The sequence below is a fragment of the Homalodisca vitripennis genome, unplaced genomic scaffold, assembly GCF_021130785.1.
Source record: "Homalodisca vitripennis isolate AUS2020 unplaced genomic scaffold, UT_GWSS_2.1 ScUCBcl_2969;HRSCAF=8176, whole genome shotgun sequence".
Classification (NCBI taxonomy): domain Eukaryota; kingdom Metazoa; phylum Arthropoda; class Insecta; order Hemiptera; family Cicadellidae; genus Homalodisca; species Homalodisca vitripennis.
Window position 1 is genome coordinate 3420 of NW_025779086.1, and position 27366 is coordinate 30785.

Below are 27366 nucleotides of genomic sequence, written 5' to 3' on the forward strand. Positions count from 1 at the left end.
GCCTACATGATTTAGATGTTTGTATCTTGTGTACAGGGTGTATACTCTCCCGGCAAGAGACACTGGCTTAAGGTGAAGAAGGATTACCTGATGGATGGAGCCATGGCAGACACGGCAGACCTACTGGTGTTAGGAGCCTGGTATGGCACTGGGCAAAAGGGTTAGTGAATCCCTACAAAATTTATGTTTTTTGGGAATTTTATAGTTTTGGTTTTGAATACACGGAAAGGGAAATGTCAGATATAGACTGGAAAGCAGAACATTCTGAATAAAATATCCCTTTTGACTTAATCGGAAGAAATGTAGATTTCGCATATGTCTACCAGCTCTAAATATCAACCTAAAGATTTATTATTAGTTTATTCCATTGACTGCCAATGAAATTTTTAAAATTTGTACCCTCGGATACTGAATTCATTTTTTTATTTTTTAATGGAAATCATTGCGTGGGTGATTAGGGTCAATTAAAACTATTAAATGGCCATATAACATGTTAAAATAGTATTTTACTTTCTTATATTTTAAGCTTTTAGTTACCTAGCAATAATTAGATTTATACCAAATCTACCACTAAAAATGGGGATTATAAGCTTGCATTCGTCACTCCCAAGTTTGAAGGTTAGGCCTTGCTACATAACTTTTTTAACCCTCGAACTGGCAGTCATTTCTTTTTCTGATGGCAGGCCATTTTTTAGTGCTTTGTGCTTGTTTGTAAAATATACAAAATAAAAAATATTTTGTATTTTAAAAATAAACCTATAAGTGTAAATACATTATTTTTAAGGAAAATGTGGAGATAATTATGGTAAAAAAACATTATGAAGAAACCATAAAAAAAGACTACACTAAATTTGTGTGGACCTGCCCTTGGTAAATGTGATAATATTATAAATATTAGAATCTGAGATAGCCAATTTATTCTTCATTTTATTTAGTTTCAGGAAATATATAATGGTATCCAGGTTCTCCTGAGAAAAATTATATATATATATTGTACGGGGCATGTTCAGAGAGTTTTACTTACTTGTTTAAAAAAAAAGTAAAACAATTTTTGCTGTACACAATTTTATTTCTATGAAAGCCCAAGCCTTAAACTATTTTTCAACATAGTTTCCACCGATGTTGAAACACTTGTCATAGTGGATGATCAATTTGTCTATACCCTGTTTGTAAAAGGTTTCCACCAACAAACGTAGCCATGACTCCACGGCAGTTTTCACTTCATCGTCAGTTTCACCGCCTAGCACTTCATGTGCAGGAACAAGTGGTAGTCAGACGGTCCCAAGTCCGGAGTGTAGGGCAGGTGATCGAACTGCTCCCAACGAAATTTTCGAACCAATGTTTGAGTGTCACCAGTGGTATGAGGCCGAGCATCGTCATGGAGCAACACAATTCCATTACTGAACATTCCTCTCCATTTGTTTTGAATTGCCCGCCTTAGTTTTCTTAAGGTTTCGCAATACATTTCCACATTAATGGTTTCACCTTTTGGGAGAAAATCAATCAGCAAAACACCTTTCCGATCCCAAAAGACAGTGCACATGATTTTTTGTGCAGACATTGTCGTCTTGAATTTTTGTTTCTTCGGGGATTGCGTATGTTGCCACTCTATTGACTGCTGTTTGGATTCCAGTGTTACAAAATCCTCACCACCATCACTGTACTGTGTGAGAAAAGTCAAAGCCCTTTTGAGTCTCTTGGTTTTGTGCACGTCAGTAAGCATTTTTGGAACCCATCGTTAACACAGCTTGCGATAACCTAAGCAGTCTGTAATAATTTTGTACAAGAGTGCTTGAAATTTGTTGGAAATCGCGTTGTCATAGTGAAACGTCTGTTCTTTTTGATTTTTTAGTTAACTGGCCTTACCCTTACCCCATCTGTGACGAGAGAAGACCGACCGCTCTGATTCTCATTATGCAAATTTGTTCAACTACGATTGAACATTCTAATTCTAAGCCACAATTTAGATGGTATGTTGGTTTATTATACCATTCTTTCACTCATCATGTGTTCCCTGTAAACATCTCGAAGTTGACTTTCAGCCTGTTTCACATTCGTTGTGTTCAAAAATCTTATTGTAGAACAAAGCTCACAATCGGCGGGATCACTAATTGTCTTCAACATTTTAAACGTTCCGAGAAAACCGAAAACACAACGTAGAACAACTAAAATGGCGATGAACAAGGACAACTAGTACGCATGCACAGAACACCGTTTGCAGCGCTATTGTTGTAGTAGAATGAAAGAGTATTTACTTTCTGAACACGCCTCATAAAAACCACAAATAGTACACAAAACTCTAAATTTGTTACTACGGGTAAGATTATTTTCCAAAATTTATAAATAATATAATTCTTACACTAAATGTTTCCAAAATATACCAAAATTTAGAGAGTCATATGTGCTACAAAACAATAAATGAATAACCACTCTCAATTTTTGTATTTTTGAATAGTGGTGGGACACCTAAATTTGTTTCTATGGGTACAACTATTGTCAAAAATTATTAAAAAAACCATTTTTACATTATATATTTCCAAAATATACGATAACTTAGCTTAGTATAGCTGCTACGGTCCCCTCGTATGTGTGAAATTCTGCTACGTTCCAGCTCCCAAGTTGGCTGTGCGATTTTGCTACGTTCCAGGCCCCCGTTTGTTGTCCCAATTTTCTCACAATCGGTATTCAAAGTTTGCTGCCCCTCATTGGTTATGCGACTTGCTTCGTGTTGGCTTACTCATATTATTCCAAGTTGATATTTAAATAACGATCAAACTTCAATGTCTGTGGTGTTGTTGAAAGTGTAGTTTGTGATAATGAAAGTAGGCTGCACGTTATATATATCACTAGCACTGGGTCTATATTATCTCAGGTTTTTTAAGTAGGTTGAATAATGGTTCAAACTTAATATTACTCTATTGAAAGTTCTGATCAATATGATTGTTTATATCATAATAAAGTTCACAAAATATTCACTGTTCTTATCAATCACTTTGAATCAAATAAGTTTTGAAAGTAATATTCTTTAATTTAAAGCTTATTATCTTACCACATTTCTTTGTAGATGGGATACTCAATGAAAGACAAAGCAAATGACTTTGACGTCAATTTATTTTATATTATACTGTCTAATTCTACTCACTTTGCTTTGATTTTTGTTCACTAACACAACATCCCATCCCTAATTACAACTTCAATGCACTATTGTACAGTTTCAAATTTCATCTATACGAGTAGACGTCCTTACTGCTTCAAGTCCAGACAGAGAAGAAGGATTCTCCCTATAAAACTACGCATACCGGTTCACACAATGTTCATCCCCTCTCCCGTTCAAATCAGCGTCTTCACAATTAAATATAATTTGATTCTTTTCTTATAATTGTCGAAATTTATCACGTTCACTATAATTGATCAATTTAAGTCTTTCTATTTTCTTTTATTATTTTTCTAAAGCTTTTTTTTTTATTTAAAAATTTAGCAACATGTGCTTTCTGACGTCATCAATACGCAAGTCATTTTATCCCATAATTGACTTTTCTGCGTAATTTTATTTAGTACTTTTGTAAAACACAAATTTTGGTTAAGTATAACTCATTTTAATTAATCAAATTTATTCCCGTATAAAGTTTAATATATTTCTCCTTATTAATTAAATAAATCTCAATTCCGACAACATGTGATTCACTGACGTCACAGTCTGCCGATTCACTGACATCACAGTCTGCCAATTCCCCGCGAATATTCAAATGTCGTAATTTGACCTGTCACACAACCCCCAAATATAAATTGATCACATATTTGTTGTCAATTTATTTTTCTCCTCCAGGTAATTAAATCTTTTAAATTTTTGTTCAATTAAACTATTATTTAAATTTCTTAATAATTTTGTTAACACATGTAAGAGTATTCACATAAAACAAAGTAAAATATCAAAGCAAAGCAAAATGCTTACAATTATATAACACAAATTAACTACACAAATTACAATGTATATATAAATCAACTACACAAATTACAATGAATATTAAACAATTACACAAATTACAGTGTACATATAAATCAATTACACAAATTTCAATGAATATAATTAACTATACAAATATCAATGAATATATAAATCAACTACACAAATTATAATGAATATTAAACAGTTACATAAATTACAGTGTACATATAAATCAATTACACAAATTTCAATGAATATATAATTAACTATACAAATATCAATGAATATATAAATCAATTACACAAATTACCATGAATACTCGTATATAAGAACAGTACTAAAGTTCTTAAATATTTTTTTAACTGAATACACGTAACCTTTACATGTTTTGAATATAATGTTTAATGTGTCCATTTGACACAACATAATGTTCAATACAAGTTAACACTATTAGATTATACTAGATTTTACACACACAAGTTATGATAATACATAAATACCTTGTAAAAACTCCTAAACATATTCTTACTGATAAACAATATTATAACATCCTTATATTGTCATCTCCTACTGGAAACATATTACACACGCTATATACTATATTACATTACTCTTGTCACATCTTATTTTAAATATTTATACAAACCTTATACTAATCTGACTATTATTGTCATCTCCTATCATTCTCAAACTCTACTCTCTCCCTATTATATGTGTCCCTATTGTAGTATGGGCCTACTCTAGTAAAATTATTTCCTCTTATATTCCCTCTAACTTGTGTCCCTGTATATGGTGCATCTCTAGGTCTTAAATTCTTGTATTGATTTACATTTCTATTAAGTTTTGTCTCATTTCTCATATCAAATGATCTGTCATAACTTCTATTTGTGTCACTATTCAGTATATTAAGTTGATTCAACAGGTTTTCTAGATCTTCCGATCTTTCAACATTTTGGGCTGCAGCAATTGCACTACTTATGGTTCTAGGAACATGTTTGCTTATGTATGCCAGGAATGTTCCCATGTCAATTCTAGTTTCTAAATACTGGCTTTTATTATAAAATTCCAATACATAGGTTACTAGATTATCAGATCCAACCCTATATGTACCGTTACCCATTAGTTCTTTTTCAAATTTTTTCTGTTCCCCTATGGACCAATATTTCCCTTTAAAGCTCCTATAAAACTGTACAAAGTTTTTCCAATTATTTATGTGCTGTCGTCCCCACTTTCCTGCTTCATTTTTCATATATTTTAAAATTATCAATACCTGGAAGTCCCATCCTTCTCCATTTTTCTCTATACATTTTTTACAAGCTTCCAAAAATTCCATAGGATGTATATTATTTTTTATTGGATCAAATTCCAATAAGAATATTTCTGCGTTTGCTGGTTGGCTTATTCTCATACCCACCATGCTTTGATTTCTCATCATATTCTCTAGTTCTGTTTGTTTGTTTTCTAATTTCCCTAAAGTTTCATCCAATCTCTTATCCAGGGATTTTTCTACTCTATTTCCCATGTCCTCTATTTCCTGTAAACTACTGCCCGTTATTGACTTGTTCTCTACGTCCTTACTCGCCTTACCATTTTCTCCATCCTGGTTAAGTTCTAAGTTAGCTCTGTCCCTATCTACCCTACCATTTAACTCATCTAATCTTGTTTTAAATCTCTTATTTAACTTTTCTAATCTTTGAGCTATTTTCTTTTTATCATCCTCAATGTGTACAAACCTTTTCTCAATTTCCCTCATATCTTCTTCCCTTTTATCTTTTAATTTCTTTATCTCTGTAGTAACCTCTCCTCTAACCTGACTTTTAAGTTTATTCCTCTCACCTTTGTTTATCTCAGCTTGTTCACTTAGTTCAAGTCTGACCCCCTCCTCCAACTTCTTTAATTCTTTATCTAAAGTATTTAAGTCTTTATTTATCTCTACTCTCATACCTTCCGTTGTCTCTGCTATTTTATTGTTTAACTCACCTCTCATCTGTTCCATGTCTCGTTTTAACTGCTCATTACTTCTTTGCATTTCCGTTTTTAGTACCTCATTATTCTGATCTATTTTATAATTCAGATCCCTCAATTCCTCATTATTTTTATCCATCTTTTCATTCAGATTATTCATCATAGTCCTCATGAATGCAATAAGACCTTCATCCCTATCAACTCCTACTGGACTACTGACTCTGCTAACCTCATTCTCTAATGAATTTCTGTCATCTGTTGTCAACGCCTCATGTTCTACTATATTAGGGGATGATCGACCTAAAACCCTGTATCTCCTGAGCTATGAAGATCTACTTCTACTGGTCCAAATCTTGGTGCGGGCCCTTCATTATTTTGTTCGCCTTCCATTTTTATGGCCTATGTTTAATTTGAAAGTTTCTGTTATTTATTTAGGCCTAATATTTGTTTTACTAGCCTACCAGGAAAATTTTACAAATTTATATTATAACTAGGCTGTGTTCAAAGTTATCAAACTTATAGACTAACAATAATTTATCATACTTATTCTAGACACACACCTGAAAATACAATTATATAAAAAACAGTGATTTTCACTTAGTCTAAAATAGGCTACCACTAACCTACTTAAATTTAATTGTGGAAGTTCGAGCCCTCCAGTTGGTGCGCCATTTTGCTACGGTCCCCTCGTATGTGTGAAATTCTGCTACGTTCCAGGTCCCAAGTTGGCTGTGCGATTCTGCTACGTTCCAGGCCCCCGTTTGTTGTCCCAATTTTCTCACAATCGGTATTCAAAGTTTGCTGCCCCTCATTGGTTATGCGACTTGCTTCGTGTTGGCTAACTCATATTATTCCAAGTTGATATTTAAATAACGATCAAACTTCAATGTCTGTGGTGTTGTTGAAAGTGTAGTTTGTGATAATGAAAGTAGGCTACACGTTATATATATCACTAGCACTGGGTCTATATTATCTCAGGTTTTTTAAGTAGGTTGAATAATGGTTCAAACTTAATATTACTCTATTGAAAGTTCTGATCAATATGATTGTTTATATCATAATAAAGTTCACAAAATATTCACTGTTCTTATCAATCACTTTGAATCAAATAAGTTTTGAAAGTAATATTCTTTAATTTAAAGCTTATTATCTTACCACATTTCTTTGTAGATGGGATACTCAATGAAAGACAAAGCAAATGACTTTGACGTCAATTTATTTTATATTATACTGTCTAATTCTACTCACTTTGCTTTGATTTTTGTTCACTAACACAACATCCCATCCCTAATTACAACTTCAATGCACTATTGTACAGTTTCAAATTTCATCTATACGAGTAGACGTCCTTACTGCTTCAAGTCCAGACAGAGAAGAAGGATTCTCCCTATAAAACTACGCATACCGGTTCACACAATGTTCATCCCCTCTCCCGTTCAAATCAGCGTCTTCACGATTAAATATAATTTGATTCTTTTCTTATAATTGTCGAAATTTATCACGTTCACTATAATTGATCAATTTAAGTCTTTCTATTTTCTTTTATTATTTTTCTAAAGCTTTTTTTTTATTTAAAAATTTAGCAACATGTGCTTTCTGACGTCATCAATACGCAAGTCATTTTATCCCATAATTGACTTTTCTGCGTAATTTTATTTAGTACTTTTGTAAAACACAAATTTTGGTTAAGTATAACTCATTTTAATTAATCAAATTTATTCCCGTATAAAGTTTAATATATTTCTCCGTTATTAATTAAGTAAATCTCAATTCCGACAACATGTGATTCACTGACGTCCCAGTCTGCCGATTCACTGACATCACAGTCTGCCAATTCCCCGCGAATATTCAAATGTCGTAATTTGACCTGTCACATAGCCTAAAACAAAGCTATCAAAAGCTATAAACCAACATAATAAATCATACCTGTAATATATCACTAATTTTCGAAATGGCTAAAAGAAGACAATCTTTCTGGCAAGTTTATGACGTAACTGTAACACCGCTGTTGTCAAAACAGCAAAACAAATTTCACCATTGAAATAAGCAATTCTTTCTGTTTTAAATTGTATATAAATAGTAATGGTAGTGTTGATTTATGCACTATATGAACTGTCAAAACACGTGCCTGTCCGATAATGTCGGTTGCCACCCATAAATCGATTCAGATCAACATTATATGTCGATAGCTAGTTCTAGGGTTAATTTCTTCATCACCACTTATATTCAAAATTTCATCATTAAAGTTACCATCACCCCCTTCATTTTTACTTTTATTGAGTAAGTTCCCCACAAAGTTATTAAAACTCTCAGAAAAGAATGATGTCAGTTTACCGCGACGTCATTTCAGACGGAAACTAATCAAAACAAACAAGGAAAGATAACATCAACAGATGAAAAGGTAAACAACAATTGATTTCGAGAGAATAGACCAGCTTCAAAATCGATCATGTTATGACTATTTATATAATATAATTTAAACAAATGCCAAAATAATCAATATCAGGAATATTTTCCAACTCGAAAATTACAAACTTAGCGTGATGGGCAGTGCCCGTAGTTAGTAGTATCAAAACTACTTTCTCTGCCATTCATCATTGTATTTAAGCAGGTTTTGTCTGAGGATTTGTGCAGTAAAACATTAACTTTTTGCGGAACATTACAAAAAATGTATGTCATGTGTAATTTATAGGATACAAGTCGTATTTTGTATCACGAATAAATTAATAAAAATAACAAGTTTATTGTAATGCACAAGTTTTGTGTACATAAATAAAAAATATACTTACAAAAGATAAAAAGTAGAAAATTACATTAATACGAGGGCTATTCAGAAAGTAAGGAATGTTTTGGAATTTTAAAAAAACCAAATACAAGAAAAACATTTTACTATATATGTGTGAAAGAGGGACTAAAATACTATTTTTCTACATAATCACCATACAAATTCAGGACTTATTGTAGCAGTGGACAAGCTTTGAAATTCTGCCACCTGTGATCTCAGCCACTGAATGATGCATGCCTGGAACTCCTCATCATTGTGAAAAGGCTGTTGCAAGCAAGGTCTTCATTCTCAGAAACAAGTGACAATCACTTGGATCAAGATCAGGACTGTAGCGGGGTTGAGGAAAAACTTCTCAATTGATCAAGTACATGAGTTCTTGTGTACAATTTTCCATGTGAGGTCGGTCGGACATTGTCATGCAAAAAAAATGTGTGGTAACCTAGCTTCTATGAAACAATTTCAAACAGTAAAGTCCGTGAAACTTGTGGGAAACATAGAAAAAGCTCAGTTATTGTGAAACAGCGGTTTTCATGAATCTTTTCGTCAACTTTGGCAATCAGATCGTCAGTCATAATGCTCCGACGTCCACTACTCTCTTGATCATGAACGTTTTTTTTCTGCAATTTTTAAACTGAATTCTCCATTTCCCAACAGAACTTTCAGTCATAACATTTTGCTGTACATTTCACAGTTCCTGATGAACTTCTATTGGTTTTAAGTTTTTAGGCCAACATAAAAAAATCACAGACCGCACTTCACAATTGGCAGGATTTTTGATTGCAGCACACATTTAAAATTTGAATATTAAACAAATGGGCAGTGCGGAGATATTCCCATTGTCAAGATGCTGACTGGTGTGCCGAGCACAAGCACACCAGTACATACGCAATTTGCCTGGTGGCATCAGGTGGAAACATTCCTTAATTTCTGAATAGCCCTTGTATATTGAAGTATGACTGTCATGTAAACAATAGATGTTTTGTTGCAGGTGGTATGATGTCTGTGTTTCTGATGGGATGTTATGACCCTCACACCAAGAAGTTCTGTACTGTCACAAAGGTACACACAGGCCATGACGACAAGACCTTGGAGAGGCTTCAGGTAACCATGGAATGGTAATCATTGTATTAATAATTTATTTTGGTTTGATTTTATTTTTCCAGCATTAAGTTTTTTACCATTAGCTTTAAATTTGTTATTCGTGTGAGAAAGGGAGTTTCAAAAGAAATTGTAAAACGATCATTCAATATTTATAAAAAATCAACTCAAACTGATCTAATCATTCCAAAATATTCAAATTGTCTGTGGCAACACAAAATGGCTGTGTTTCGCTCAATAATACACAGACTTATGAATATTCCCATGAATTAAAAAAAGTTGTAATGAAGAAAAACAATAGTATATTTGGCAACAAAAATGGATATAATCCTAAAATAATTTATTTAATTATGAAAAAGAAAAGTAAAGTAAAAGCAGGAAAGAATGATAATTTAGAAAAAGAAATATTTGTGTACCACACAACACCAAACTGAATAAACCAATTCAAAAAACCAAACCATTTTATAAATCAAAATTTAAATTGAGTTTATAAAACTGAAAACAAGAGTTTCAAATTAATCCAAAAATTAAAAAAAATGAAAATTCTAATCAGTAATTTTATAAATTTCTAAAACCTGGTATCTGAAAAAAAGTGCAGTGAATGTGATAATTGTTACATTAGTCAAACCAGTCAAAATGTTATGTCAAGATTCAGAGAACATATTCAGGTACTAACATCAAATAATCAGACTAGCATGAAATGGAATTTTGGTGAACATTTAGTTACTTCAAATAATTTGTACAAAGGATTTCAAAATTACTTGGAAAATTATTCATTTTGCAATAAAAGGTGAAACATGAAGTCTAAAGAAGAGTTACAAATTCTAATAAACTATAACAGAGATCCTCAAAATGTATTGAATCTTGTGGAAGTTGGCAATAATAATCCTATTTAAGAACAAATATTCAAATTAAAAGAAAAGTTCACATAAATTGCATTGATATTTGACCAACTGAATCATATAGTGTAATATAACCTGTCTTCTATATTTATATTATTTTTGTTGTGTTTTGAAAATTACTTACTATTGTTACTATATATATATAAGTTCAAAAGGAGTTAATTACCATGAATAGCAATACATACCCATTCGTGAGATGCACAAAAGTTTATGCTGAACCATTTGTTAGTTTGTTCTTACTGTTGATCCAGGACAATCATGCTCATCATTGGTGTTCCATACCAATGTCCATTTTATTTTTATTGACATTTATGAATATTTGAGGTTGAATGGTGTTAGGAATTTTAGTGTACCATACCCAAAACACTGGAAAACGGTGCATCGTAAATTACGACTTTGCCAGTTCCAAGGTTAACTGAGCCAGCTCAATTTAACAGTCAACCTATCAAATTGGACTGGTGGGAAAAAGTATGTTTTTTGTCAATGTGTCAGGTTTTAAAAAATCCAATAAATTCATTGTGAATTATACTATTAAAAACTGTTATAATTTGTTACAAAAAATAATGACTTTACATGCATAAGTTCTGTAGCTATAGCTTTTTATGCCTGTACGAATCATGAAATAAATATAATTTATACAATAAAATAGTAATTTAGCTGAATAGTAAAGTATCATATATGGTTAGTTTTCTTCTTTTGTGTGTTTTTCAATCTGTCTGAAATTAAGAAACAAATATCATTGTGATTTTTCAGAAAGAGCTGGACATGATTAAAATCAGCAAAGATGCATCTAAAGTACCATCCTGGCTGAACTGTACAAAAACCATGATACCTGACTTTGTTGCCAGGGATCCCAAGGTAAAATTTGAAGTTCATGATTTTTACCAAAGCATGTTAAAATATATTTTGTTATTACCGTACTTATAAAAAACATCTGGTGTGGTGTGTCCAGTTACAATTACAAAAATGACATTTTAATGAAGCAGGCCACCCCCTGCCTGGAGAGCCTGGTTTGGAACTGGCTTCCCCTTCTTCCAAGGAGACATGACTTGAGATTAGTGCGACCCCTACCTCAATATATACCCATCCAGTATATCCTGTTACTCTGGAAGCAGTGCAAAGGTCTTTTTAGGACTAGGTGCAATTTCAAAGCGAAGAAGACCAAAATAAAAAAAAACAAAAATTTGATTGATATATTATGATATTTAGGTTCAAACGTAGCTTTAAACATTAAATCATGAGTTAAAGTAAAATAGTACAGGATCATCAGAAATCCAAGTTTTGTTACCTCACAAACAAGAAAACAACTTCAAAATCAGATTGTTCTCACTTCTAGAGTAAAATATTTATTGTTTTTTCCAAACAATTGATCACTTTATTGAAAAAAAATTAAAAATGTATCAACAAAGTCTTTTCATACAAAGAAAGCAAACATACCATTTTGTACTATAATATTATTGTAATGGTTATTTACATAAAAAACAGTATAATAATATATTAGTAAAATAGTATTCAAATTAAAATTTTTGTAAATCGACAACAGCCTGAGAGGGTGTCTTGACGGATAAAAATAGCAAGTCATCATCTGTTTCTTTGTACACAACTTGAAGCAATACAGCGCATTTGTTCTAATAAGGCAGACGCTTTCTTCACAGAATTATGTTGTCATCGTAAGGGAGTGTAGTACTGTTTTTTTAATATGACCTTATTAGTTGTGAATCTGATATTGTTAATTTGATATGTAGGCCCAGCCTGTGTGGGAGATCACTGGTGCAGAGTTTACGAAGCATGAGGTACACACAGCTTCTGGGATATCTGTCAGGTTCCCACGGGTAACCAGGATACGTAGTGACAAGGACTGGGAGACTGCGACTTCATTGCCTGAGTTGCAGGTAAAAAGAATAATTTACACAAAAACGTAAGCATTATCTACATAGTAACACGTTGGAAAATAATAATTTTGTCAGACTTTTAACATATTTTATACATATTTACAAAATATGATATGATACATATGATCTTTCCTAACTGTTATCGTTTAGCCAATTGGGTTCACTTCTTTAAATAAATTGCTCTTGTGCCCCTAGGGGTACATGCATTAGGCATTGTTTTATGAGTGGTTTTACTAATCTGCTTGTCTGTCTAGTTTGTGAAGTATGAGTCCGTGCTTATAGAAATACTTCAGAATATGTGGGGTTTGCTACCATTGCTCATAAAACACTAGTCGGATACACGATTACTGAATTTATTAGGTTAAAAAATTATAACATCATACAATAGAAGTTCTTGTCATGTTATTGAATGCAATAGTTTTAAATTACTTTAAAAAAAAAAAAATACAAGAAAATACTACTTTTGTGTTCATCATAACATAAATCTTAATAGTAGTTCAAACCAATAGCTTCATTTGTACGTTGTGTTGAAGCACTTTAGATAGGTGGAACAATAGGGGTTAACATTTTTCACTTTCTTCCTTGCATCTTTTGTGCTTAGTTTATCTACAAGATATTTGTACCAAGAAAGAAGTCTGTTTATTGTGTTATGAGCTAATCCACCTTGTTTGTTGAGACAGTGTTTTGAGTTGCCATTATCCCAGGACTCGGTGCTGCAGCTCGCACGACTCTTATAGGAGTATTATCAGAGGTAGTTGTAGAGTTGGTAGATGATATGTTTTTCATCAGTCCTACCTTTAATCAGAACATAACCCACTTTTAATTCGATTAACTAGGAAAATAACCATTGCATTGACAACATGGGTTCCTAGCAGTATTTTGTATTGGCACCTTTTTGGTTGTAACGTAGCACATTTAAAAATTAGCATCCTTTTTTTTCATTATTCCAGAAGGGAGTACGATGCTAGAGTCTTCTGCTTGTTTTGGTACATATAGTAATTTTTTGTGTTTGGCTAGTTTCATTGTTATATTTCCACTTACTATGTAAACCTTATTTTGTATGTATATTTCTTTTCAGTACAAAGTTTGTACAGCTATACCCCACATTTTAGGGCTTTCTGTGTTGTATTTATATAAAATAAGGTTTTTACACCCCAGGATTAACATACCATCTATTACAAGGCTTTCATCAGGCACTATTATTTGTCTGCACATCTTGCATCTTCTCTTTATGAAATGATTAGCCAAATAAATAATGATGGATGTATCTAATTGTTTCTGTAGCTACAAGATCTAGATCCTTGTCATATAGGAAGTTTTCATAAATTTCCATTTGATTTGATGCAACAAAGTCATATTTTAAGTCAATAGGACTATAAAATGGGAACTGCTTAACTTTATACTTATACTCACCCTCCCTCCCCCTGTTGCTAAGGAGGAAAACCTCGGCTGCTAGCTGCCACTGAAGGTCAAAGGGTTGCTAATATTGTTGTAGAGTTCCTTTTAGAAAGTGCCACTCATTACATTTTGTTTATTTACAATTTTTATTGTTGACTTATTGCAACTGTCACTGTCTTCCATTTGTTTCAAAATCAGTTAGTTCATAATTTGTTTAAAATCATCATAGGTTTCATCAATATCCCTTCTGTGTATTGTTGTGTTATATGCCATACAACACAATCTAATTCAATTCACAGGACAGTGACGCAAGGTATATTGGCACAGGTAACTGCAATTTGATTTATTTGGTATCAATGTGCATGTATCATCCACATCATTGTTACTCATGCAACTGTGGACCACAGACTCACCAACCAAAAACATGTACATCACAGCCGAGGTGCATCATGTAGTCCAAAGGGTACATTAAAAAATATACATTGACGTTGAATTAAGTTTATTTCTGGAAAATTGCAGAGTACACATGTTTTCCTCATTTTAACGTTTACTTTCCTCTTGTAACACTCTACTCATTACCGAACATTCTGAAACACTTTAAAAATAGCATGTTATCATTTCCATTAGATGCATTATCATTTCCATTAGATGCATTATCATTCCCATTAGATGCATTATCATTCCCATTAGATGCATTATCATTCATAAATAGTTACAAGGTAGGAGTACACCATACTACGTGCCACGTAAGAGTCTTTGCAGAGGCAAAAATTTGTAATCCATACCTTATTTAATTCTCAATGTCTTGCAAGAAGATTGACAGACAGACAATACTAATACATATTGACACAAAAATTACGTTCAACCAAATTCCATGCATCATGATAGAAACATATTCTTGTCTATGTAAAAGTGAAGTTTCATTAAAATTTTAAATTCTACGGTGAAGTCTTTCTTGTCATATCATGCCATGTGGTACATTAAAGTTTTTGTTCATGTAGTAAGATTTCATAGCATTTTTAAAATTCTTTTTTAAAGTTTGTTAATGACGGTTGAAGGTTTGAAAGGATAACGGGGTATTGGACATTAAATTTGCCATCATTATATATGTTACATATAACATTAATGTGTTATAAAATTTTATAACAAATGCCGAAACCTTCCTGTAAAATGTTAAAATAATAAAAGTTCCGGTGAGCTACGGAGGGTACTACAACGTGATAGTGCTCTAAAATCAACTTTTTCACCAGTTTTTAACATTGAATTTCCAAATTATACTTTATGAAAAAAGTCACATTATCAAATCACGTTTGAAATTGAACCTTCATGAAATTTAAAGCTGCTTTTTTCAAGAATCTTGAAATTATGACAAGCTTCATGCAAAGTTTGAAGTGTGTAGGTCATTTTATATCCAAGACTCTAGAGTGATAGGCTTCACTAAAGTTAGCCATGCACTCTAGAATTAAGAAATGAGCATAACTGCATATTTATCTTAAAATGGAATATGAAATCGAGATGTTTAGTTAACTAAATGAATGTTCCCTTCTACTTGGTTACTGTCTTCAAGTATATCCAAGTGTTCACAGGCAAAAGGTGTAAAATTTTGATAGTAATTAAATTCTTTGCAATTATTATAGTTTAATGATTGCTTTTCTATTATTTCACAGAATTTATACAAACTATCCAAGGACACATCTGATTTCACAATGGCTAGTACTTCGACCACCTCCAGCCCTGTGACGTCTCCACGCAAACGTCCTGCAACACCCCAGCAATCACCTCGCAAGAAGAGAGCCAACACCAGCTCCCCCACGACATCTGGTGGAGATGAGGATTCAACCGCAACCACTGCAGCCATGGGCAACATCAAGCGCACTACGGTTGTGAGTACTGGAGCATATTATAAGTTATCTATTGTGATAAAATCAATGGTTTACAATTCAAATCATTGTACCTCTAAAAATGTACAAGGTTTTGTCCAGCCTGCCCTAATTTACCTGCGTAAGCTACCTCGGACCAGTTCCATTTGGCAGATCAATATGTTTTTCCAATGTTTCCTCAGTGGTAATATAATATCAAATATTTGAAACAATAAAAATCTTGCTTCTTTTCAATTGTTGACTTGTGGAAAGACTATAATGTGTATTAAATGTACTTGAAAGTTTATTCAGATATATGTGTTTAACACTTTTTAAATAAATTTGAATTGCGTATTGTCTTTAGTGAGATAACATAGATTTGAGACGTCTGGATAGAAATATTAAATCTAAAAGTTTTTATACCCGTACTGTTGTATTGTGTTTTGGCTTGCTGCATAATTAGACGCACTGAGGCACAGTGAATCACAATTCGAAAAAACTGACAGTTACAATTAATGCCAAGTAGTAAAGCTATAAGATTGATAGCCATAATTTTTAACATGACTGTTTGTATGCGTGAATATTTGCAATTTTGTACGTAGCATTTAATAAAACCAATATCCCATACACAATGTGTGTGTTTTTATGCAGCAATTAACAGATGTGATGGGTAACAATTTCACTCGGGATATTCTGCAGGTTACGAGAGACACTTCCGATGATGCTCCTCCACAGAAGAAAGCCAGAGATCTTAAAAATGTAAGTCAATAAAGTAACTGTAAGTGTTAGTACGTTCAAACATTTTAGTTGTATCATATCGTTGATGTAATGTTGAAGACAAAGTATGTAATTAATCAATCATTTATTGTCAGAACACAAAGTGTATAACGATGTCATCAGTTAAAGGATAACAACAATCCACACTAACCTATGATTATTAAATACAAATACATTTTTAAAATGCATCAACCCTTTAAATACATGTTTGATTTACTATATTCAAGAATAAAGTTTTTTGTCATTATGTAAGACATTGTCAAAACAGTGAATATTTTTTTAATAAAACTAGGTCAATTTTAAAATTACAATTAATTGATCTAGGTGTAAAATTACTATAAAAGTATAAAATACAGTGACTAAAAGGACTAAAACCAGGTTAAAAGTTACCCTATACATCAAAGTACTCACTTACACTATACAAGCATTTTTCAGTTAACCGTAACTTAATAGTGGTTTTAAATCTGTTTAGGGGCATGCCTTTGACATCACTAGGTAATGCATTGAATAACTTAATGCCCTGATATACAAAGCTGTTTTGAGTGCTAGAGTAAAAGCATCTTTTTGTAACAATATTTAGCCTATTCCTTGTTTCATAGCCATGAATATCAGCTATATTTTGTAAAGCATAGAGGTTTTTCTTTAATGTACATTATTGTAGAAAAAACATACAGGGATGGGAAGGAAAGAATGCATGATTTGATCAAATATGGTTTACAGTGAGTCAAATTTGGCAAATTGCAAATAAGCCTAACGATTTTTTGCAAAACAAACAACTTATCACAATAGCCAGAGTTTCCCCAAAGGTTGATTCCATAGTTTAGCTGACTATGTACAACGGCATAATACACACTAAGCAGGATATCCTGAGTTACTTTATTTCTTAAAGATCTTATCAAGAATATGCCTTTTGCAATCTTTGTTGCCACATAATCGATATGATGTTGCCATTTTTAATCACTCTGCAAATATATGCCAAGAAACTTGAGAGGAGGATCACAGCTCTCTTTATTTGAAAGACTTAAAATAAGATCTTGTGTCTTTTGAGAGTTTAGATTAAGTTTGTTCGCACTGCGCCAATCAAGAATGGTTTCAGAGCTGTCTGTTAAAATGGCATTTGTATTATCTACACACTTATCTTGTATACACATTCCCAAGTCATCTGCAAACAAAAAGGTCTTTATAATGTTACTTTGCAAATTATACGGAAGGTTGTTGATATACAGGGCAAAAAGCTTTGGTCCCAAAATGGAACCTTGTGGAATTCCATGGCGTACATACAGAGTGCTAGAAAAGTTGCTGTTTAGAAATACAGTTTGAAGTCTATTTTCTAATTATGATTTTAACAGCCTTACAACAGAATTACTGAAAAAGTAATAAGGTAACTTATTTACTAAGATGCTGTGGTCCACAATGTCAAAGGCCTTGGACATATCATAGGATCTAAGAACTACATTATGATGGTTCTCAATACCTTCATCGGAGTTGGACAGCTCTAACAGTGCTCTTCTTAGGTATAAAGCTAAACTGACTCTTTGACAGTAAGTTATTGTTTTCCAAAAAGTGCACAAGTTGACCATGTAAAAGTCTCTCTAAGACCTTTGACACTGTGGGCACAATAGATATAGGCCTATAGTTGTCACATAACTCCTTTGCTCCCCTTTTGTGTATGGGTATTATCTTACTAACCTTCATTAAATCAGGAAAAACACCCTGAGTGATACATAAATTGAATAAGTAAGTGAGGGACTTCACAAATAAAAACAGAAGCAACTTTTAGAATGGCAGAATTTAGCCCATAGACATCCAGGCATGCGCTTTCTCTTAGTCCATTTATGGCTTTAAAAACTTCTTCCACAGTAAAAACATTAATATTAAAACTATTTACAAATCTATTACCATCACAGTTGGCACTATTTACATAAAAGCTATGGTCTTCTATATTAAAAGGCACCTTGGTTCTAATATCATTTACACAATCCACAAAATATTTATTAAATTTATCTGCTGTCAAAGAAACTGGTGTGGGCAGAGGTTTACTGTTACTCTTCATACAGATATTGATGAAACAATTGACCAAGCAGCCTTGGTTTCATTCAAAGAAGTATTTACCATATCACAAATTGCAGAAAACTTTGCTTTTTGAATTTCATGCTTTTTAACTATTGTAAATCTTGCCTTTAAGATCTATACTATTTTTTAACAAAAAGTGCACCCTATCTACATCCCTTTTAATAGAAACAAGACCCTCATGATACCAATTGCTACTTTTGCTTTTTCTTCCAGTTGTGGTACTAATATGGCTTTTTGAACTACAGCATCTATTAGTAATCAATTATTAATAGTTTGTAGCATCTTTCCACTAGTAATTTTTGTAGCACAATATTGCATTGTTTAATAAGTTATATATAAAAATTTAGGATTCATTACAAAATTATATACAAGGTGTGTTCAAAAAGTATCTTGAATTTTCACGGGTTATGTATATTCGAATTTTGATTTTTTTTTTTTTTGTGGCATATGTCTTGTCTCTCACTTATGTTGACAATTTCGGCCATTTTGAATGTTCAATTAATTGTTGACAGCTGCTTTGCTTGCACGTGTTTTGGTTCGTCTTCGATTTTTACCTATTCAAAAAAATGGAACAAAGAACCTCTATCAAATTTTGTCTGAAAAACGAAATTAAGTGCGTGGATGCATTTCGAATGTTCACTGTGGCATACGGAGAAGCTACTTTGGACAAAAGCAACGTTTATCGGTGGTACAAAATGTTTTCAGAAGGCCGAGAAGAAGTGAATGACGAAAAGCGTGCCGGACGCCCGAGCACTTCAACAACAGACGAAAAAATTTATGAAGTGAAGAAAATTGTATTGGCAATCGTCGAATCACTGTTAGAGAAATTGCCGAGGACCTAGGCATATCGATTGGCTCGTGCCATTAGATTTTAATCGATAATTTGGGCATGAGATGGGTCGCCACAAAATTTGAACCAAAATTGCTCAATTTCGATCAAAAACAGCATCGCATGAACATTGCTAATGAGATGTTGGAACCTGTCCGTGACGACCCGAATTTGCTCCAGAGGGTCATAACTGGTGACGAATTGTGGGTTTATGGTTATGACATGGAAACCAAAGCTCAATCATCTCAATGGAAGCTGCCGCACGAACCAAGACCAAAAAAAGCATGCCAAGTTCGGTCGAATGTGAAAGTTTTCCTTACAGTTTTCTTCGATTGCAGGGGCGTGGTGCATCATAAGTTCTTGCCACAAGGTAGAACGGTGAATAAGGAATATTACCTGCAAGTTATGCGCAATTTGCGCGAAGCAATCCGCCAGAAACACCCGAATTTGTGGAAAAACAAAAATTGGCTTTTGCACCACGATAACGCCCCTGCTCACATATCACTGCTTGTACGTGACTTCTTGGCCAAAAACAACACACTAATGATACCGCAGCCACCGTATTCTCCAGATCTGGTCCCCTGAGACTTTTTCTTGTTCCCGAAACTGAAGAGGCCCATGAAAGGACGTCGCTATGCCACGATTGACAAGATAGAGACAGCATTGAAGGAGGAGCTGAACAAGATACAAAAAAAATGATTTTTTGAAATGCTTCGAAGATTGGAAAAACATTGGCATAAGTGTATAATATCCCAGGGAGATTACTTTGAAGGGGACAAAATAGATATTCACAAATAAATAAATAATTTTTGAAAATACACAAAATTCGTGATACTTTTTTAACACACCTCTTAAATTGAACTAAAATTGATAATTAATACATTTTATAAGTTTCTTAAGAACCACCAATAGTGAATGTCAAAGCTGAATCTTTAAAAAAATATTCAGAACTGAAAGTTGTTTAAGTATATTTAAAAATTGAATGTGCCGAAATTTTCTGTGTTATGAATTATTGGATGTGATACACATTGATGTCTCTTTATTTTCAGAAAGCTTTGTTGATCGAAAAAAGTTGAAGTCAAAGATGTATTGTCACCTGCACGTATGGCGTCATAATAATTAAATATCACAAACTAACTATAAACAGAGGCTAACATTCCTGGAGACTTCAGACACACCATTAACATTATGATTAAATTATATTACAACTGAGGAATAACTTAAAACATGTGTTGTGTCTGTATTAAATTAAATTTATAATTTTAAAATTGTTCTGATATATTTTGCTGTCGGTAACAAAATAATTTAAAATAGTGGAAAATCAATTCAGCATTTTTTGTAAAGAAGAATGTGTTTGGTGTTTCCAAATTTTTGTCTTTTGTAACAAAAATTTATTAATTTCGTGTAATTTACATTATTTTTATTCTTTAATGAGTAAATACTTTGTTGAAAATATTTTATTATATCCCTTAGTACTAGAAACTTGGAAAGACAACTGGGTGATCTGATAACACTGCATCCAAGCCAGCACATGAAATTTTATTTCTGGAACTAAGGAACAATAAACTATTCTAACCAGCAAAATTATTATTATATACTCTAATTCTCCTCAGTCTGTTGTGATGGTTTTTTCGATATTGGCTATGATTTACAAAGTGAAACGGAAGTGCCTGAGCCTAGGTGAATTCTTTGTTGTCATCTGATAAGGTATGGTTGATGTTACAATCAGATATTATTAGTGGAAATACTATTTCATACTTTTCAGTCCAAGTTCAAGAACATACAATTTTATTATTTATAAAGAATTTGACGCAACTTTGTTATAGTTTTGCTTTACAAAATGCCTAAAAATATTAAACTTTTCTGGTTGTAAGATTCAAATTATTTTATCAACGTAATAAATGTTGGCAAAACAATGGGGGACATTCATTTGTACCTTGAGTCAATAGCAATGGCTCCTTTAAAATCTCACAGTGCTGGTAAACATATTCCTTTGTACCTCTTTGTCTTTACCACAATGAGCAATTGATTACCTTGGGGCAAAGCTCTTAATTTGTTTGGATTCCATAACTTGACTGCTTACTGAAATCACCATAAGCATGCTCTGAGACAGGTATATTAGTTATACCTGAAGTGGAACAAAATGACCACTAGAGTCAGACTGTCAGTACACTAGTCAGGTAGACAGTGTCCATCCATTACTCAAGTAAGAATCAATCATTTAAAATGTCCTAGTATTGTTCTTCCGTTTCTCTCATATTATTACCCCTTTTTTTGACTACTTATTTATGTTTATTTTGCTGGGGTTTTTGTAACTACAACTAGAACTAGTTGTAAAAAATAAAATAAATATAGTTGGAATGAAATTTGGTCACCCATTAAAAAGTTTTAAGATCTGTTTGGATTGAGAAGACTCTCCTGATACATCTTTAGTAATTTTGTAAGAATTAATACGTATTGTAAGGAATTTTAATATGGCAATTCAATTTTTATATCTATTTTCAGCCGTTGCCGGATGTATTTGTAGGAGTGAAGCTGTTTCTACCAGAGGAAGGAGTTACAAGTAAAGATGTGCTGGAACGATACTTTATTGCGTATCCTTTAATAATCAGAAAATACAATTTTATGCAATATTTATTTATATTCATTTATGAATACTAAAAGTTAAGGTTATCTTGTATGAGCTTAACGTGTTGACTGTAGCAGAGAGCAGTTGCCTTTATAGGCAACTAAAGATCACTGAGTTTATAGGCTTAATAAGTGGGATAACTCCATGTACTTTGGCTAGGTATTGATTATGCAGGAGTTTTAACATGTTGACTATTTCAGATGTCATAATGCATCACTAGACATCTAAAGCCACTCAATATAGAACTGCAGTGAAAATTTTGAAGAAATCGTATTGCACTGAAGTATAGTTATAATGGTTTTCCCGCCGATATAACCCACACCTTTGTTATAAGTCACAAACTTTATAAGCAATTGCGGGGTTTTCCACCTATTGGTTCCTCAAATCACTGTTTTAGTCATTTTTAAAGACATACGATTAACAACATGCTGTTTGCATTTCCTTCCTTGCAAATCTCACTAAACACAGTTCACATTGCTATGCTATATGACTGTCGACAATACTATATACTCACATTCTTTAGTCTAGTTGTAAAACTCTACATCATTGATAGATCTAGAGAATGTTCTCCAAGTTCTTCAAATAAAAATTAATAAATAAATCATTAGAAATTGAAAACAAGTACTGTACCAAGTGTGTAGTATTATGCATGTTTATTCAGTTACAGTCCTTAATATTTTAATGTAGTTATGGAGGTGATTTACTGAAAGATCACAATGCAGATGAAGCAACTCATACAGTCGTGGGGACAAATCAGGTAAATCAGTACAGTATCATACTTTTCTTATCATTTGTAATCAATACAGTGTTAAATGAACATTACGAAATACATTGTAATAAACACAGCTGATCCCATTTTGCGCTGGTCGTTTGTTAATTTATCTGTAATAAGTCCAGATATCTGGGTTTACCACATCTTTGTTACTTATTGCAAATATTATTGTGAAGATATTCCTTTTATTATGAAAGATGCAGAATGCAAAATATCTTAACAGCCAAGAAATCAAGCATCTACTAAATAAGCATGTTGTTTTTTATTTTCATTAAATTAGGTATTCAAATTCAAATTCAAATTCAAAATTCCTTTATTCTTTTTATACATAATGTACATGAATTGCGTCAATTACCTTTACTACAATATAAAACATAAGACTCAGGTTACAGTAAACATATGTACCTAATGACCTCTTTACGAGCAGATCACGTAATGGCCTAAGAATCAACATAGTAGTTAATGCACTGAAGCCTTAATTCTCTGTCACTGATTCGAGGATTCCACATGATCTGAGTTATTTTTCCTTCCAGAGGGAAAAGGACAATTTGTCCTCGCGCGCTTAGTCCTAAAAGGACCTTTGCGCCTCCCTTACTTTAATTTTGTGCCCTCAAAGTCCAAGGCTTTTGCAAAAACCAATCAAATTTGAGGGCTCCTGTTTCTCTGATATCCTTGGGGCTGAGGAGATATGCTCCCAGGTATCTTTTCCAAGTTTCTACGATGGCAGGACAATCTAACCAAATTTGCTCTGCTGACTCCTCCTCCTCTCCACAGAGTCTACACTCGTTACTCTGGCTAAGGCCTACCTTCATAAGGTGCTTCCTTAGAGGGCCATGTCCTGTCAACATTCCTAATATCAGTCTTATATCCTCCTTATTCTGGTCTAAGAGAGCTGTCCACCCTTTAACGTAAGGAGAGATAAACCAATGACCTGAGATTACTAAATAGTTGCTAAGTTTAAAAATTATGAAATGGAGTACAATCTGTTTTGGAAATCTAACACTATTTAAGAAGTATAAGATAAACTCAGCTCAAATCAAGCAACCAAAAATACTTAAAGGATAGTAGGGTTTCGACACTACTCGGTTGTTGAAAAACGTACAAGTAAAAAACTCCTTTTTATAGTAGGAAAGCCAGTAAAATTTTTGTCTTCTGCTTCTAAATCTTTACTTAAAAAAAGAATTGCATATCATCATTGTGAAAGATGCCTCCTTCAAAATAGTATTGAATGTAAAAAAACTGAATTAAAAACCCTGATTAGTACACAATTCATTAACATTCTCGAAAGCATCCAAAATAGATGTAATAAAGTTTCTGAAATAGACAAGAAAACAATTTCAAAACTTGAAAAAATTAGCCCTAAACAATGTGATTTGCCTAAAGACAGATGCAAATAATAAAAATGTAATGAACCTCTCTTCAAAAGTCCTCAATGAAGCGGAAATATGAGTTTTATCTAAGGATTTAAACTTTTCTGTGGCACAAAAATTGGTAAAGGCACTGGATTTCGTAACTGGAATTGAGTCGGGGCTTGTTTCACAGTCATCTGAGGAACAGGGTGACCGGTTTCGTTGTGAGGCCAATCTTTTGCTCAGGAAAATTCCTCCCACAAAGCCCAATTTGAGAATAGAGGAGAAAAGGCCATGTTGATCCCTGGGAAAGATGACACGGTCCAAATCCTACCAGCCGATAAAGGCAACGGTACTGTTCTACTTGGCTCAGTAGCATATAAAGAAAAGATTTCTGAAACTCTAAATACTGGTAAAAATATACGGTTTTAAACAAAGACCCGACTGATTCAATTGAACGCAAAGTAGCAAACATCTTAAGAAAACACAAAGCATATTTTTCAGATAAATTTAGATCTGAATTAACTCTCACCATTCCAAAATCCCCCCATATTATATGGCCGTCCCAAAATCCACAAACCTACCATCCCTCTCTGGCCCATCATTAGTTCTTGTGATTGACTTTGCAGGAAATTTTCTAAAGTCGTCTTGGACATCTTAACGCATGGCACACAGGATTCTAAAAACTGTGTTTATAGTATAAAACATAGTTGCAATAGGGAATATATAGATGAGACAAAAAGACCATTAAACGTAAGGATAAAAGAACACACAGAAAACACGAGAAAGGGTCTCACAAAGAAATAAAAAATTGCACACCATTTTGGTCCGAAGACCATCATATGAATTGGGATGAAGCCAACATAATACTTCGAGAACCACATTTCTTTAAAAGGAAATTAATAGAGGCAACTTACATTAAATTGGCAGACCAACCAATCAGTCAACCATCAGTCGAGATTAGGCCGTTTTAGTTGCCAATTCTAAAAATGAACTAAAAAGAAAACCAAAAGTATCAAATGGATAAGATATTTATAATAAACCAATTATGGTTATAATAGTCACATTATGGTTTTAAGAAGTTCATCTAGCATGAACGAATAATAATAGTAATAAAAAAGGCCCATTCCTGTCCCCCTTCCTTTTTATTTCTGCCATCTTGTTTCTGCTGTGACGATTGCTATTTGCTAGTAGCGTCTGGTCAGACGTAGGTGGCTGGTAATCGAATGCAGACGTATTGTGACGTGTAGTCTGTAGTTCAGTTACAATGATTAGTGTTGTGTATAGTTCTTTATTAAGTGCATGTTTTAGAGTTAATGAAGTTGACACACAACATGGTGGTTATGATTCCTGACTTGTCACAACGCTTTGGTATTTGTTTATTTTAACCTAGTTTGTAATTATGTATTAGGTTAATTATTTACCTGAAGAAGAGATCAGATTGCAGATCTCAAAACTTAGTGTTACTGATTTTTTGTTTCACTGAACGATGGCAAATGTCCGGAAAAATTCTGTTTCCTTCACTACCCATCATTATGTTATAAAATGTATAACACAACGTTTTGAGGATTGAAATCTAGCCTCTTCATCAGGTGAAAAAATAGTTAGTCCATTACAAAAGAAAGAAAAAAAGTGGTTCAATCATTTTTACACCTGACGAGGATAAATTTCAATCTTCAAAATGTTGTGTTGTACATGTTGTAACATATAACGATAGCAAATGTCCAAAATCCTATTATCCATTCAAACCTTCCATCGTCAATAACAAACTTTAGACAAAGAACAAAAATACTTGTTTTTTTGCTCAAAATCATTTAAGTTGTTATTAAGCTTGCACCAATTCAGCTATTGTAACCTAAGTATTTACAGAATATAATTATATTAGTTCTGTATTAATGTTGAAATGTTTCACTATATTTTGTCGCAATACAATTTTAGGCTTCTTTTTCTTCTTCAGAGAGAAAATTAGGTTAAGATTGCATATAGTACAGTAACCGTCACCAGCGATGTTGTGATTGTAGGATGAGCCGTTGGCAGGAACAGCTGTTGATGTGTCTTGGCTGTGGGACAGCATCAAACTGCAGAAACTCCAACTTGTTAAACATTATACCAAGAAGTCGTGATATTCCTTCTTTCAAGTCTACAACTTTATATTTTCTACATGTAATTCTTTACATTTTTTTTGCATGTTTTACGTGTAAATCTTGTTATTACTGTTCTATAAATTATTCTTGACATTTAAATGTTAAATTGTGTTTATTTATTGAACATTACCTCGTTTCTATTCCCCTTCACTAATTATACTTAAAAAACCTTTAGCTCTTACTTCAAAAATAGATCTCAATATGTATTATTAGAAAAAGATATATTTCTGTGTAAACCAATAATCTGTGGAGTCCCACAGGGCTCTGTTCTTGGGCCTTTGCTGTTTTTAATTGCAGTGAATAATCTGAGTATAAATGTATCTGCGAATATTGTTTTATACGCTGATGATACCACTATAGTAACTACAAATAAAGATTATAACAAACTGTGGTGATTTTCACCACAGGTTATTTCTATTGGCGGGGTAACCCAGTGAACAGGGGTCAGCTGATTAGTTGTTGCATGAGAGAGAGAGAGAGGAGTCGGGCAAAGGGCAGCGGAATGATAAGGTCAACAGGGGTAACGCGGGGAGTCGTGCAGGGACAGTCGGCGGAATGACATCAGGAGGAGAGCAGAGCAGGGCGGTGTTGGTGTTTGGTGTCCGTTTCGGCTATCTGTGAGTTCGACACAGATGAGTATATTTTAGTTATATGTTGTTGGTTTGGTGTTTAGTGTTAGTTGTAATTATTTTATGGATATGAATAGGATAATGATGATGATGAGTGGGTAGGTTGTTCGCACAAGTCAGGGGAGGGTGTTTGACAAGCTGCGCTAAGGGGTCAATTTCTAAAAAGATGTAGCGTTTGCCAATGCTAGGATTTGGGGGGGATAATTTGGTATTTTTTGAGTAGGGTTTAAGTGTCTATAATTAATGCAGTGCGTTAAAAAAGGCTGGCTGTTCTCAGTGGCGTAGCGAAGGGGGGGGTCCAGGGGGTCCGGACCCCCCC

At 33.3% G+C, this 27366-nt stretch overlaps 1 protein-coding gene across 2 annotated transcripts; it reads left to right on the top strand.

Moving 5' to 3' along the window:
- On the top strand, window positions 1-26524 carry LOC124372348 (DNA ligase 3-like). Of its 2 annotated transcripts, none has more exons than XM_046830728.1 (9): window positions 1-160; window positions 9685-9797; window positions 11450-11554; window positions 12442-12588; window positions 15654-15869; window positions 16497-16604; window positions 22030-22118; window positions 22841-22910; window positions 26296-26524. In XM_046830728.1, exons 1-9 carry the CDS (start codon window positions 16-18, stop codon window positions 26395-26397), a joined length of 1095 nt encoding a protein of 364 aa, XP_046686684.1. In that variant the 5' UTR covers window positions 1-15; the 3' UTR covers window positions 26398-26524. The 2 variants fall into 2 exon arrangements, with proteins under 2 accessions (XP_046686684.1, XP_046686685.1); XM_046830729.1 differs by having other exon boundaries at window positions 16545-16604.
- The last annotated feature ends 842 nt before the right edge of the window (window positions 26525-27366 follow it).